Here is a 15,094-nt window from a genome sequence, read left to right as displayed (position 1 = left end):
CAGGATTAGCAGCTTTTTTTCTTGAGTTCCACCATTGAGGTTAACTGAAGCCTTTGGGTGTCATTGTTAAAATAAATGCGTAGATTGTAGGGGTGCCTGGGTGGCTCAGTCGGTTAAGTGGTTAAGTGTCTGCCTTCTTAAGTGTCCGCCTTCGGCTCAGGTCTTGATCCCAGGGTCCTGGGATAAAGCCCTGCAACGGGCTCCCTGCTCAGCGGGAAGCCTGCTTCTCCCTCTCCTCCCTGCTCATTCTCTCATTCTCTCTCTCTCTCTCTCTCTCTCTCTCTCGCTATCTTTGTCTTTCTCTCTTAAATAAATAAATAAAATCTTAAAAAAAAAATAAAATAAATGCATAGAATGTGAACCTGGAGGAGAATCAGAGTAAAAGAGAAAAGGAGAAAGGAAGAGGTGGTTGAGAAGATAGAGTGTTGCTTGTGCCTCCAAAAATTACTTAAAGTGCTTCTATTGGCCTAGGTTTTCTTTCTGTGATAACATTTTATTGGAGTGCTGACATAAATGCATTGTGTTTATAAAATATTTATTATTGCAAATGTTTTGTTTGCTAATCTAGTTTTTATTGCTGTAACTTAAAATCTATATTTGAAAATTATTAAGAATACTGTGTATATTTTTAGCTTTTAATAACAAAATTAGGAAGTTTAAATAATTTAATTCTGTATTTCTTAAATAGAAAGTATTTTGATTTTCTCATATACAACTTTCAGATGATTTAGGACTTAAAACATGAAGCACTGCCCATAAAAGAAATTCTATTAGAACACTAGTTCTAAGAGAGTTTTATTTTTAGGAAAGAAAAAATGCTGAATTTTGCTGGGAAATACAGTTTTTTGTTCCACAGTTTATTTCCAATTAACTGTATAGAGCCTGTACTATAGACCAGTGTTATCCAGTAGAACTTTCTGTGATAATTAAAATATTCTCTATCTGCACTGTCTGTTGTGGTAGCCACTAGTCTTTTGGAATTGAGCACTTGAAATATGGGTAGTGACTGAAGAACAAAATTTCAAACTCTTTTTAATTAATTTTCATTTAAGTAGCCTCATGTGGCTAGTGCAGTGTTTTTCAGCTGGTGGTAATTTTGTCCTCAAGCAGCATTTGGCAATGTCTGGAGTAGTTTTTGGTTGTCAAAACTGGGGAGATACTGCTGGCACCTCCTTAATAGAGAAGGCAGGGATGCTGTTAAACGTATAATGCACAAAATAGTGTTACTACCCCCCCCAAAACCCCCAAAGAATTATCTTGCCCGAAATGGTAATAGTGCAAGGCTGAGAAGTCCTGAGCTGGTTGCTACTGTATTGGCAAATATAGACAGAATATACAAATTTTGTAATCATCATTATGTTTATTTATAGATTAATTTTGACTAATACTAATGAAAAGATTAAAAATCTAGTATAGTTTGAGATAGTTGATGGTTTCTGTATTCGAAAGTTTGATAAGGTTAGAATGATAATGTGAAATCCATCTTCTGTTGTCTATTTTGTTAGTTCATTTATAGGAGGCAAGAGCTCGTTTATGTTCCAACTTAAAAACTTCTGTTCCATGTTGTGTGAAATATGTCACCAGCATCTCCTAACGGATGTGAAATGTTGGGATTAAAACCGATTGAAAATATTCTCAGATACATACTGAAGTATTTATGATTGAATGTTACATTTTGTAGTTGATAATGGTTGAATTTGGGCAGTGAGTATATGGAGGTGGTTATATTGTGCTCTCTACTTTTGTTTATGTTACAGTTTTTCCTTAGTGAAAAGTAAAAAAGTACTTAGGTGAGGCATAACTAATAATGATAGAATGTGGAATGTGACCAAGAAATTATTTTATCACAGAAATAGTGTTTATTTTGCATGCATTTAATCTTCCACAACAATTGCATTAATATGTTCTGTTTAAAAAACAGTGTCACATTACTAAAAGTCACTGCATTTACAATACTGCAAAGAATACTGACATTCTTTTACTCTTACAGATTGTTCTGGGTAACATAATGCCAGCTGAGCGTAAAAAGCCAGCAAGTATGGAAGAAAAAGAAACTTTACTAAACAACAAGGAAAAAGACTGCGGTGAAAGGCGGCCAGTGAGCAGCAGGGAGAAACCAAAAGATGAGATCAAGCTTACTGCCAAGAAGGAGGTTATTAAGGTCCCTGAAGATAAAAAGAAGAAACTGGAAGAAGATAAGAGAAAAAAAGAAGACAAGGAACGAAAGAAAAAAGAAGAAGAAAAGGTGAAGGCAGAGGAAGAATTAAAGAAAAAAGAGGAAGAAGAAAAAAAGAAACATGAGGAGGAAGAGAAAAAGAAGCAAGAAGAGCAGGCAAAACGTCAGCAAGAAGAAGAAGCTGCCCAGTTGAAGTAAGAACATTTATTTTATTATTGATGTGAAGGAATGGGAAGATTGTAATGTTAGGAAAGCAATGATTATTTGGAATCAGACCTCTGGGGTGCACTTCAACGAGAGTATCTTCAGTTACTCGTTCTGTTATATTTTCAGTGACTAGAGGCATGCTTATGATGCTTTAATTACTCATTTTAAATAATTGTAATTAAATTCATAAATAAATAATAAAGTTATCTTTAATACGTATTTTTTTAGGTGTAGGGTAATCTGGATTGTTTTTGATTTTTTTAAAAAGCTTTTTTTTTTCATGGTGTCGGTCTTAAGTTGAAAGTCTTTAGTTCTTAATGGCTGTTATTTGCTGAATTCTTATTATGTGCTAGGCAATACAAAACGTATCAGCACATATCCTAAAGGCAGTCCTAATAATCCTCATTTGACAGATTAATAAAATGAAGTTTGAAGAGGTTACAATAAACAGTGGAGTGGCTGGGTTTTTTGAACCTAGCCAACTTTAAAAATTTGTCCTTAAAAAGAATTCCATAATGCCTCCCATTCTTATTTTCATCTAAATCTATTTTTAGGGGTGCCTGGGTGGCTCAGTCGGTTAAGCGTCTGCATTTGGCTCAGGTCATGGTCCCAGGGTCCTAGGATCGAGCCCCATGTCTGGCTTCCTGCTCAGCAGGGTGTCTGCTTCTCCCTCTGTTCCTCCCCCTGTTCATGCTTGTGATCATGCACAGGCGTGTGCCCTCTCTCTTTCTGAAATAAAATCTTTAATTTTTTTTTTTTTTTTTTTAAGATTTTATTTATTTATTTGAGAGAGAGAATGAGAGACAGAGAGCACGAGAGGGAAGAGGGGCAGAGGGAGAAGCAGACCCCCCGCTGAGCAGGGAGCCCGATGTGGGACTCGATCCCGGGACTCCAGGATCATGACCTGAGCCGAAGGCAGTCGCTTAACCAACTGAGCCACCCAGGCGCCCTGAAATAAAATCTTTAAAAAAGAAAGAACATAAATATATTTTTAACCTTGTAAATCTATATAAGTAGTATAATGACTTGGCGAAAAACAAGGTAGTCCTCAGGAAATCTACTAGGATGTAGCACGAGTGACAACTGTTGAGTAGCATGGGCTCTTCTCTCCATATATGTATGATTTAAAAAACTTTGCGAACATGAATTTTCATGGATCTCTAGAACAGCTCAAGCACCTACTCTCCTACCAAAGTTCTTTAGCCCTTCTATTTTTAGAGAGGTACCAGAGCCTTAGGTATGGAAGGCAATAGTAGAGGCCAGTTTGGGAATATTCAGAGCCATAGTCTTGAGAGTTTCTTGCTTATATTTTACTTTCTAAAAAAATTCACAAGGAGCTGTGGACCACACAGAAGGAGGCAGGTACAAAGTGAGATTGCTGTTAAATGTGAATGTAAAAAGAACACTGGATTTTAAGACTTATGAAAAAAAGAACGTAATGTATTTCACTGATTATTTTATATTAATTACATGTTGAAATTAAACTTTTAAATTTATTGTGCTAAAAATGTATTCAAATTAATTTTAAAATATTCACAAGGATATTCAATTTCACTGTTACTTTTGTTCCTCCCTCTACCCTAGTACAGAAAGAACAAAAAAAAAAAAACCAAACCACAAACAAACAAACAAAAACCCAAACCATCAGACTCCCAACTTATTGGGAAAAATTCAAACATAATGCAAAAAACAGAAAAGAATAACGAACCAGTCCTTCCAAGCCCCCCACCGCCCTATCTACCCCACTTTTTTCCCCTGGAGTACTTTAAAGCCTCATTATTTCAATGGTAAATATTTCATTTATGTATCTTAAACTGTTTTTATTGCAGATGAAAATGGACTTATTTAATGCATATACATAATGAGTTATTCTTTCTTAAAGTGTGCTCTCACTGCTAATCCTTTATTTGTGTGTGGCTGGGAGACTTCCAAGGGATATTCACATGTCCGTGTTCCCTGTTAACTTATTATGGCTTTTAGTTGAAAAATCATAGAAGGGTAGCTCAGGGATGGTTATCTCTGAAAGATGAAAATCTGCTTTTTAGAAATTTATATTTTAAAGTTACGTATTTTGGTATCTCAGAAGCCTCAAAGTCAAGATTGTCCCTACCTTCCTGCTCCTGCTCAAGTTATTTTACTACTTTTGCAATTTAAACATGTTCCATCTTTTTTTTTTTAAAGTTCAGCCCCCCAGAATACATTTATTTATTTATTTATTTATTTATTTATTTATTTATTTTGTTAACCCTTATTTTTGTACATATATAAGTTTTTCTTTCTTTAAAATTTTGGGAGGCACTTTCTTCATGTTCCATCTTTTAATTTTTTTTTTTTTTCAGGGTAAACTGTTAGCCTTTTATTAAAGGAGTTTTATCTTACAGTTATCTTCTAGTTCCTTTTCAGATTTTCTTAATTACACTTGAATTTTAAGACCCAAACTGAGAAAGGTACTTTATTAGAGGTTTGGTTAAACCTGAAGTATGGAAAAGTTGTACTTAAATAGCAAAACATTTTTAATGCATTCTTTTTATAAACATTGTTCTTTAAAGTATTCTTTGTGGACATTTTTTTTTTTTTCTATATTCTCAATGCTTTTATCTGTTTTAGGTCTTATATCCTTCCCAGGCATATTATTTTATATTTTTCATATTACGCATTATGTGTTTAATCCATTTACTTTTGCAGCTTTATTGAGGTAGAATTGACAAAAGTGTTTTATTCATTTAGTTTGCTAGTTGACAGAATGATTTTTGCTCTAGTTATTCAGAATCATCCACTCTGCCACATTTGGTATTTTCAGTATACCGGGTTTTCATTATCTTAAGTCATTAATAAAATGTCTTTAGAAGTTGGAAAAGGGGTGCCTGGCTGGCTCGGTCGGTATAGCGTGCAACTTTTCCTCTCAGGGTTGTGAGTTCGAGTCCCATCTGGGTGCAGAGATTGCTTAAAAACAAAATCTTAAAGTAAGGGTACCTGGATGGCTCAGTCGGTTAAGTGTCCGACTCTTGATCAGGTCTTGATCACAGGTCATGAGTTGAAAAAAATATTTAAAAAAAAGTAGGAAAAGGTTTTTTGCTTGTTTCATTTCTTTGGGATGCTGATGCTTATATGATTATGTTTTCATTGTCTTTCTTATGAAATTTGACAGTGATTCTTCAAAATATACAAGGTATTTTATTTACTTGTTTGTTTTTTATATAGAGAGAAAGAGGAATCCCTTCAGCTTCATCAGGAAGCCTGGGAACGACATCAGTTAAGGAAGGAACTTCGTAGCAAAAACCAAAATGCTCCAGACAGCCGGCCAGAGGAAAATTTCTTTAGCCGCCTAGACTCAAGTTTGAAGAAAAATACTGCTTTTGTCAAGAAACTAAAAACTATTACAGAACAACAGAGAGACTCCTTGTCCCATGATTTTAATGGCCTAAATTTAAGCAAATACATTGCAGAAGCTGTAGCTTCTATTGTGGAAGCAAAGCTAAAAATATCTGATGTGAACTGTGCTGTGCACTTGTGCTCTCTCTTTCACCAGCGTTATGCGGACTTTGCTCCATCACTTCTTCAGGTTTGGAAAAAACATTTTGAAGCGAGGAAAGAAGAGAAAACCCCTAACATTACCAAGTTAAGAACTGATTTGCGTTTCATTGCAGAATTGACAATAGTTGGGATTTTCACTGACAAGGAAGGTCTTTCCTTAATCTATGAACAGCTAAAAAATATTATTAATGCTGATCGGGAATCCCATACTCATGTTTCCGTGGTGATTAGTTTTTGTCGACATTGCGGAGATGATATTGCTGGACTTGTGCCACGGAAAGTGAAGAGTGCTGCAGAGAAGTTTAATTTGAGTTTTCCTCCTAGTGAGATAATTAGTCCAGAGAAACAACAACCTTTCCAGAATCTTTTAAAAGAATACTTTACATCTTTGACCAAACACCTGAAAAGGGACCACAGGGAGCTTCAGAATACTGAGAGACAAAACAGGTGATTTTCAAATATTTCTCAGAATTGAGAATTTATTTTGGAGCTCATACTTAAAAATTTTTAAAGTCTTCATGCCACTGAAAGAACTTAAGGAAAAGGGCTCATTGCAGGTGATTTCTTAACATTTCCAGGAGAATTTCAAAGTACCAGTCTAAGTACTCATGTTTAAATGGGAGTCTATGATAGATTTTGTTTCTGAATTTAAAAGACAACTGGCAAGTATATGGTGATTTTTACTTTGTGGATGTGTTTTCTTCCTGTGATTTAAAAAACTCCGTAATGTTGAGGGATAAATTTTCTTTTTCTGTCACTTTAACTTACCTGCTATTATTTTTGTGTGTTTTGTTGTGCCCACTCTATAACAGGTTTGCTTTCATTGTTTTGTATCTTAATTTATTGATGTCACTGTTGATACTTGTTCTTCTTAGAAAATGAGTCATTATCAGTGGTGTTTTAGATCAGAAATGAGGAAAATAGTGCAACAAATTAGATGTGAAAAAAATTTCTTCAATGCTACTGTGTAAAGTGCATTAACAGGAGTCTTTCTCCTGGGACCATCCATTTAAAGTTTCAAGGAATAATGTGGAATAATGTATGTGCCTGTGGTAATTAGTGAAGGTATCTGATTGAGGGGCCACCTTTGATTGTTCCAAGATACTGCTGTGTAGCCTGTGTACCTAGGAGGCATCAACAAGTTAGAAGTTGATGTAGTTGGTGGGCAGTAGGTCAACTTTTATGGAGGGTGGATTTGGAGGAGGGCTAAGGGAGTACAGAAAGGAGGCAGCAGCAGTAGCGTTTGGCTGAGTACCTTGCACCTCTTTAAAATGCATGGTTAAGAGTCTGAAATTGCTGTTTTTCAAGAATTAGTATGGGAGGGTATGGATTTCCATAAACCTGTTGGTTTAATCAGAAGGTGATTGACTTAACTAGAAGCGAAGACTGTAGCAGTGTGGTTAGCTTTATGTCAGGATAGGTCCACAGACTTTATGACTAAACCATGATGGTTGAGGGTCACTCAAGACGTGAGAGTTGAAGATGGCAGTGGTGTTCCTCAGGGTTTCTTTTTTTATTTTTGAAAACAAAGATCTTTGTAGTTTTGAATAGTGAGGACTGTTTTAAACTTTGAATAGGCAACTTCAGGGTGTATTTATATAGTCAATAATGAGTTTAAGCAGAAAACAGTGGCCCTCTATTAATAATTCTCACATATTTAAGGTTTCATAATTACGACTTACATAGTGTTTTGTCATTTTCCTAGTCTTTTTCTTTTTCCCATATGTTCTACTTAATAACTCACGGCTGATTTTGTAGTATGCTTTGATTACTTTTTATCAGTTACTTTAGGGGTTTTGTGTGTGTTTACTTCTGATTGGCCTCACAGAAGCTTAGAGGGTAGAGTCTACAATGACTTAATCCGATCCCCTTTCCAGTGCAGGAGTCCATTTTACAGATTATCTGACAGATAAAGTATTCTTTCTTTGAAAGTGCCCTTCCAATGTTGGCACACCTCTACTTACTAGGAATTCAAGCTGAAATTTAACTCCCCATAAAATGGTTCCCTTCGATTTACATTTTTCTGGTACCAATGGAATAAAGCTGCTTAAAGTGGGGGGTCCATGAACTGTTTACCTATTCATAATGAATTAAGTATAGGAACAGACTAAGCATTTAGACATCTTTTATAGCAATTTTCTATAGTCCTGATATTGTTACTGTGTTTTATAAAAGTGTTTGCAGTGATTAGGAAAAAAAAATAATTCCTTTACCACAGATAGTTTGAGAAACACTGACATGGGACATGTCTCCTCTTTCATACCCATGATAATATCTCAAATATTTGCAAACTGCCAGGATGTTTCCTTTTCATCTTCTCAAGGCTAAACACCTCCTGTTCCTTCAGTTTGTTCCATGATTTCCACGTGACTATCCTTAGGACATTCGTTTTGGATGCATTTTTTCCTGCCTGTAACCTCAAATTCCATTACTTTTTATAGCTGCCTTGTCGTTCTTTTGACTGTTTGTGAGCTTATATATACCTAAAGATTAATTTCTCAAATGAACTGCTGCCAAACCAGTTCTTCACCTTGAACTAGTGGAAATCATCTCTTAAACCTGAATGCAGACTTACCTCTTTTAACTTTATTTAGATGTTTTTGGCATATTACTTTATCCTAATGATAATTTTGAACATTGATTATGTTATTATCTGCTGTATGTATTATTATGTACTTATCTGCTGGTCACATTCAGTTTTGATAAGCAGACCTGTTCTTTAATATTATTCAAGTCACCATGAAAATTTTGAATGGGATGTAGTGTTAAGAGCATGGTTTTGTGGCCTTTACCTAGAAACTTTTACTCATTTAAATACAGAGCTGTTGGGGCGCCTGGGTGGCTTCAGTCGTTAAGCGTCTGCCTTTGGCTCAGGTCATGGTCCCAGGGTCCTGGGATGAGCCCTACGTCAGGCTCCCTGCTCAGCAGGAAGCCTGCTTCCCCCTCTCACACTCCCCCTGCTTGTGCTCCCTCTCTCGCTGTGTCTCTCTCTGTCAAATAAATAAATAAAATCTTAAAAAAAAAAAAAAAAAATCCAGAACTGTTAACCTGTGGTTATTAGAGGAGGTTATTTACCTAGTATAAATTGATCTTAGCATTGTAGCAGTCATTTTATCATGGGATATTGTCTACACCGATGTAATAATTTGGGAGATGGGAAAATTTTTTTTTTTTTTAAGATTTTATTCATTTATTTGAGAGAGAGAGAGTGAGAGCACAAGCCAGGAGACGGAGAGGGAGAAGCAGGCTCTCTGCTGAGCAGGGAGCCTAATGCAGGGCTCGATCCCAGGACCCTGGGATCATGACCTGAGCCGAAGGCAGCCGCTTAACTGACTGAGCCACTCAGGCGCCCTGGGAGATGGGAAAATCTTAATCACAATATAGAAAATAATTGGCATATGGCTTAATAAATAACGCATACCTTAGGATAGCTTCAAATTGAGCAGCCTCTATAGTGTAGATTTGAATACCTGACTGACCAAGAAGACATGAGGATTAGTGCAGAGTCCCTTGGCCTGGTATTAGTACATTACAATGTACTGTTAAAATGACCAGTTGCCCAAAGTTTACCCCTCCCAGTCATTATCCAGTAGGTGTTTTGAGATTATTCTGCATCATGGGAATAATTGTGGACAATAGTTTTTCCCAGTAAGGTTTCTCTTAGGCAGGGAAATGCTGGAAATCTAAGTGCCAAGCTAGCAGATATTTAAGACTCATGTAGTTAAATTACTTTAAGCCTTTATACAATATCTTAATAATGACAGTTTAAAAAAAAAACCCAAATACATTATATTTTCAGTCTATGAATCCTAAATGCTTTGGGTCATTTTAATTAGCTTGGGAGATGGCACTATTCATAGAGGTTGTGAAGTCTTCATCTATACTCATTAAAGTCTATACTTAAGATTTCTTTCAACCAATTTATAAAAATAGAATAATAAAATCTCTGGTATTTTCTAAAAGACACTAATGAATGAATGAAGACAGTGACTGCATAACACTTGTTGAGTCTTAGTTAGCTGTTCTTTTCTCATGTTACCTGGGCTGATACTACAGGTATTCTAATACTAGCTATCTATAACTAGTTCTGTTTCAAAGCCCCTGAGAGAGTTATAATTATAATGAATTCTTATAAATTTGACCTTATAAGCTTTTTGTACGTCAAAGAATTTTTAAAATATATTTTGGTTAAGTGATTGATCCTGGGGAGTTATAATTAATATTTAAACATTTGAAAATAACCAGTAACATCGTCCAGTTTAGAGTTAATAGCTTTACTTGGTAGGTTTTGCTTTTTATAATGTTCAGTGGTCTTACTTTATACTTAAAATGCTTTGTGCTGTGAGATATTTTTCTCAGTGAGGTAATATGACCTATTTTTTGGCATTTAATAAGAATTGAAGAAATGATTTAATTTTTATTAGATATAATTTAATTATATAACAGTTTGTTTCTTGCAGTAGTGAAATCATGAATTCATATATTAAGTCAATTCTTACTTGAATAATTTTGAAGTGTCTTCATTCCTTTCTTTCTCCCTAACTGGTGGGAATGGTGGTAGAAGTTTCTTTTTTCAGTACTGGTGAATTAGGACCTTATGATTGCATGTTTAGACAGCACTAAGTGATTTGATTGAAAGTATAGAAAAAAAATACAAGTAGAATGTAGGCTTTCCCTGTTTATAAAATCGGAGATTTCTTTCATTACTGCAAATTCATGAGATATTACTTTGCCATTGTTGAAATTTAAAAACACATTAATGTAAAATTAAGTAGTGTTGCTTTTACCTTCCACTTCCCTTCCAGGTAAGTTGTACCTTGCCTTTACAGGTGGAATGTTTGATAAATTGTATAGTATTTAAGCACTATTAAGATGTTCTGTCACTGTACTTTAGACTCAACGAGGCTTTAACAATTTTGTAAGTACTCTAAAATTGTTCCATCTTTCCTGAAATTATCTCTCATTCAATGACTTTGACAGTTATTTAATAAATATTTGATTGCGTACAGTTACGGTTACTATGCTGTAGTGTGTTTTCACACAAGATTATAAGACATCCATAACCAAATTCTAAAATGAAACCAAAAGAAAATTTAATTCGCTTGAAAATTTGACAAATTGCTAAAAGAGATAAAAAGTAAAACCTAGTAGTTTTTCATGGGTCTGCTTCATGATTATTTTTTCAAGATTTTGGCCATGTGTTCTATGTTATTTTGCGTGACTGTATAAGGTCAAAGCTAAGATAGATTCTGTGTTCTTGCCAAAATTTTTTTTCTTTTTAATTTGGCTAATAGAAGATCAAATAATATTTGGCATTGAAGTTCTTGCCTTTTTTACAGTAGGCTGTGGCATGTTTTTTTCCTCATTAAAATAACTTGTACATTGATCAGGTGCATCAAATGTATGATCTTAATTGATCCTCATAGTACCCTTGAAAGAAATACCTCTGTTTTGAAGGTGATCAGATCTAGGGATTAAAGAGCTTGCCCATTGTGTCTTATATAGCAAGTGACAGATCCAGTTCTTTCATACCTCTTCATACTGTATTTTTCACAATGTCCGTATTACTCATCTTCCATCTGCATTTAGTATTTGTACTTGATTTTAAGGTGTGTAGTAAATACAGTAGCCACTTAGTGCTTACCAAGTCAGATGCAAACAGAAGGACCCGAAAGAATATAAAATAAACACCCCAGTGTGAGAAGGCTTGCCTTTGATATATGTATTTGAGAGACATTCTAATTTCAGTATAAGGTACCAAGTGGATAATTTTAATTTGGGAGGCAGTATAGTCCACTAGTTGTGAGCATAGACTCTGGAGCCAGGCTACTTGGGTTCAAATCTTAAATCTGTTATTTACTCAGTTCTGTGATTCTTGGCAAGTTATCTCATATCTCTGTGCTTCAGTTTTCTCTTCTGTAAAATGGAGTAACAGTAGCACTCTACCTCTGAGATAAATGTGAACGATGCAGTGAATTCACGTGTAAAAGCACTTTTAAAAACAGTATCTGGCTCATTGTAAGTAGTAAATGTGAGTTTATTATTTGTACTATATTTCCTGCTTAATCCTTCAGAAAGACTTGATGAGAATTTCTCCTGTGCCTTTTCATGGTTTTGAAAATGTGTATTTTTAAAATAATGCGAAATAACAGTAAATAATATACAAAATAAAAGAGCAAGAGTGTCAAGCAATAAGACAAATTGAAAAAAGGGAAAGAAAATAAAAATATGTCTTTTAATACTAGAATTTTTTGAGGCATTTATGACTTTTCTTATGAGATAGAATGCTCGATTCAAGAATAGACTATTTGATATTTTCTGTCAGTTTTACAATATTGAATCAGTAATATAAAAAACACTAGAAATCAAAGATGGATATACCTTAGGATTGCTTCCAGACAGTGATAGCTCATCATCCGGTGAAGGAGGTCTACTATCTTGTATTTTTATTATAATGAATAAGATTTGGAATTAACTTTGTTTTCGTTGCTTTTTATATCTCTAAAATGCTGCCAGTAACTCCCTCCTTTACAGTGATGTTATGAGAGGGAATGTACTCATTTATAATACATTTAACAATGATACTGATTCAGTGAACTCTAATTATGACAGGGATTGGCAAACTATGGCCCACAGGCCAGATAGACCTACCACTATTTTTTATACAGCTGGTGAGCTAAGAATAAGAATGGTTTTAACTTTTTTGGATGGTTGGAAAAAAATCAGAAGAGTAATATTTTGTGAAATACTAAAATTATATGAGTTCAAATTTCAGTATCCATAAATAAAGTTTTATTGGAACATAGTCATGCTCATTTGTTTATGTATTATCTGTGGCTGCTTTTGTGCCATATCAGCAGAGTTGAGTAGTTGCAACAAAGAACGTATGGTCTGCAAAGCCTAAAATACTTACATATGGCCCCTTTGCAGAAATAATTTGCTAACCTCTAATTTATGACCGTCTCAAAAAGAATGGCTTCTATTCAATTTTCTGAATATATGGGCTTCTGAAGAGATTGTAATTAAAATGATACGTGATAAATCATATATTCAACTTGATTTTGCATAGTGATATATTCCCATGGAATTCTCATAAGAAATTTTGGTGAGATTTACACCGAATAGAATAGGTACTTTGGTCAGATGTGCTGCAATGTTTAGTTCCCTCATACAGGTCTTCTAAAAAAGTTAAACTGAAAATCTTTTCCAGTGGGCTTCATAAACCTAAAAAACTGCCATATATAGTACAGTCATTAAAAAATGTTTCATTTTAATTTGATGAGCACCTCTAAATGACTCTAGGGATTTTGAATGTTCGGGTGCCTATGATGCATTTATTTCTCTGCTTGAAATCTGTGTTCTTACTAGGTCCTATGTGTTTAGTCTGATGTTTAGTAAATATATTAAATAAAGTCAAGGAAAATGTGTAGAACTGTATAAGTTTTGTGTATGACAGAACTCTTCCACTGCCATTTCATTGGTATCTTGTGCTGCTTGCTAAGTTTTTAGTGTAAGATATGATTAGAAAATAAATCTACCAAAATCTAAGCTTTTGTCCTGAGGACTGTTCTCACTAGGTAGTAACCTAAGCACATGTAAGTTAAGCAGTCAAGTAAATTAGTACTGTTAAAAAATTTGATCATGGGATTGAGATTTGGGGGGAGTGTGAGGAGTTACTTCTGGAGCTTCAGAGTTTTAAATTTGTTCTAGGATGACTGGAAAGGAACTGGAATGCATACAAAGGGAACTGTCATAGAATTAAATCACTTTTAACTGATTGAATGCAAAGTCACAGGCCAATTTTTGAAAATGAGATTGATATTGGAAAAAAGAGTGTTCCTTTTTTGTTGTGATAAAATAGTCATCATTTTGTTACTGCTTATATATCATAAATTATTAATGTTGTATAACCTAAAAACTGCATATATGTTCTTCAGATTACTAGAATGTCAGAACTGTTAGAGAAAGTTCCAGGTTCTGTTATTCTGAGATATTTTCCTGTTTCTTTTCAAGTACTGAAATAATTTTGTATCTTAATTGTCAGATGTTTTGAAATCTCTTTGGACTGTTATTATCACTCTGAACATAATCTGCTATAGAACAAACTCCTAAGTCTTTATTGACTTAACATTTTTTCTAATAATAACTGCAGAACATTTTAGAATAGTCTACTTTTGAGTATTTAAACTATTTAATTTTAGTGTTTTTTATCTTCAAAAATGATATAACTTCTTTTTTTTTTTTTTTTTAAAGATTTTATTTATTTATGAGAGAGAGAGAGCACAAGCAGGGGGAGTGGCAGGCAGAGGGGGAAGCAGGTTCCCCGCTGAGCAGGGATCCCAATGCGGGGCTGGATCACAGGACCCTGGGATCATGACCTGAGCCGAAGGCAGACGCTTAACTGACTGAGCCACCCAGGCGTCCCAAAAATGATAGAACTTCTAATTAAAAGTTCTAACAAGCTCACTCATTCAAAATAATAGTCATTGCTTTCGTGAGTTGAGTATTTTTGAATGTTTTGGGTTTAGAATTCATTCACAAAATTTACTGAAAGACTTTTTTCCTGTAAAATTAGTTTGAAATAAATGGTTAAAGAGAGAAACTATTCTTGTTCGTAGAATGATACTAATGTACCTTTATATTGTAAGAAAATGAGTGAAAATTTTTCATTTTAGATCCCTAATAGGCTGGATTTGAAAAAAGAAGATTGGATTTAGTGAATAGTATCCTATGCTTTGATCTACCTTGAGCTTATAATGGGAGCTGATATTCCTAACTTAGAAAATGTTGGCTGGAATGTTACAGCATTTAAACATAAGTTTATGTGGGTAGGAATTGGGTAAGATAGGAAAGTTTGGAAATTGTTCCAGCTAAGCTGGGATGAATAAGTTTAGGCATGGTTTTTCACTTTATTTTCTGTAACTCTTAATAAGATAACATCACCAAAAAACACCTCATTTTCTTCCTTGTTCATAAGAAAACTCAAATGACAAGTAATAAAAAACTTTTAAATATTTTGAAAATGACTTAATTTTTAATTTACAGTTGGCTTTTTGAAACCTGTATTGTATTTGCATTAAGGTTTATAGATTTCACGTGTGCCACTACATACGTACTTAGTTATAAATAGATGCAGTTACAGACATCTCAACTATCTGTAGATATAGTAAGGTTTTT

General features: G+C 34.4%; 1 protein-coding gene across 2 annotated transcripts in view; it reads left to right on the top strand.

Annotated features, from left to right (window-relative positions):
• The window catches only part of UPF2 (UPF2 regulator of nonsense mediated mRNA decay), a 108,696-nt gene that overhangs the window by 3,460 nt on the left and 90,142 nt on the right, over positions 1-15,094 (top strand). For both annotated transcript variants that reach the window (XM_032425622.1, XM_032425623.1), the window contains exons 2-3: positions 1,991-2,370; positions 5,585-6,364. In XM_032425622.1, coding sequence (XP_032281513.1) covers positions 2,009-2,370; positions 5,585-6,364 — 1,142 coding nt within the window. In that variant the 5' untranslated portion in view covers positions 1,991-2,008. The remainder of the gene's footprint in view (positions 1-1,990; positions 2,371-5,584; positions 6,365-15,094) is intronic.

The sequence above is a fragment of the Phoca vitulina genome, unplaced genomic scaffold (assembly GCF_004348235.1).
Source record: "Phoca vitulina isolate PV1807 unplaced genomic scaffold, GSC_HSeal_1.0 scaffold33, whole genome shotgun sequence".
Lineage (NCBI taxonomy): Eukaryota > Metazoa > Chordata > Mammalia > Carnivora > Phocidae > Phoca > Phoca vitulina.
Note: the sequence above shows the minus strand (reverse complement) of the source record. Positions and strands in the feature narration are given on the sequence as shown.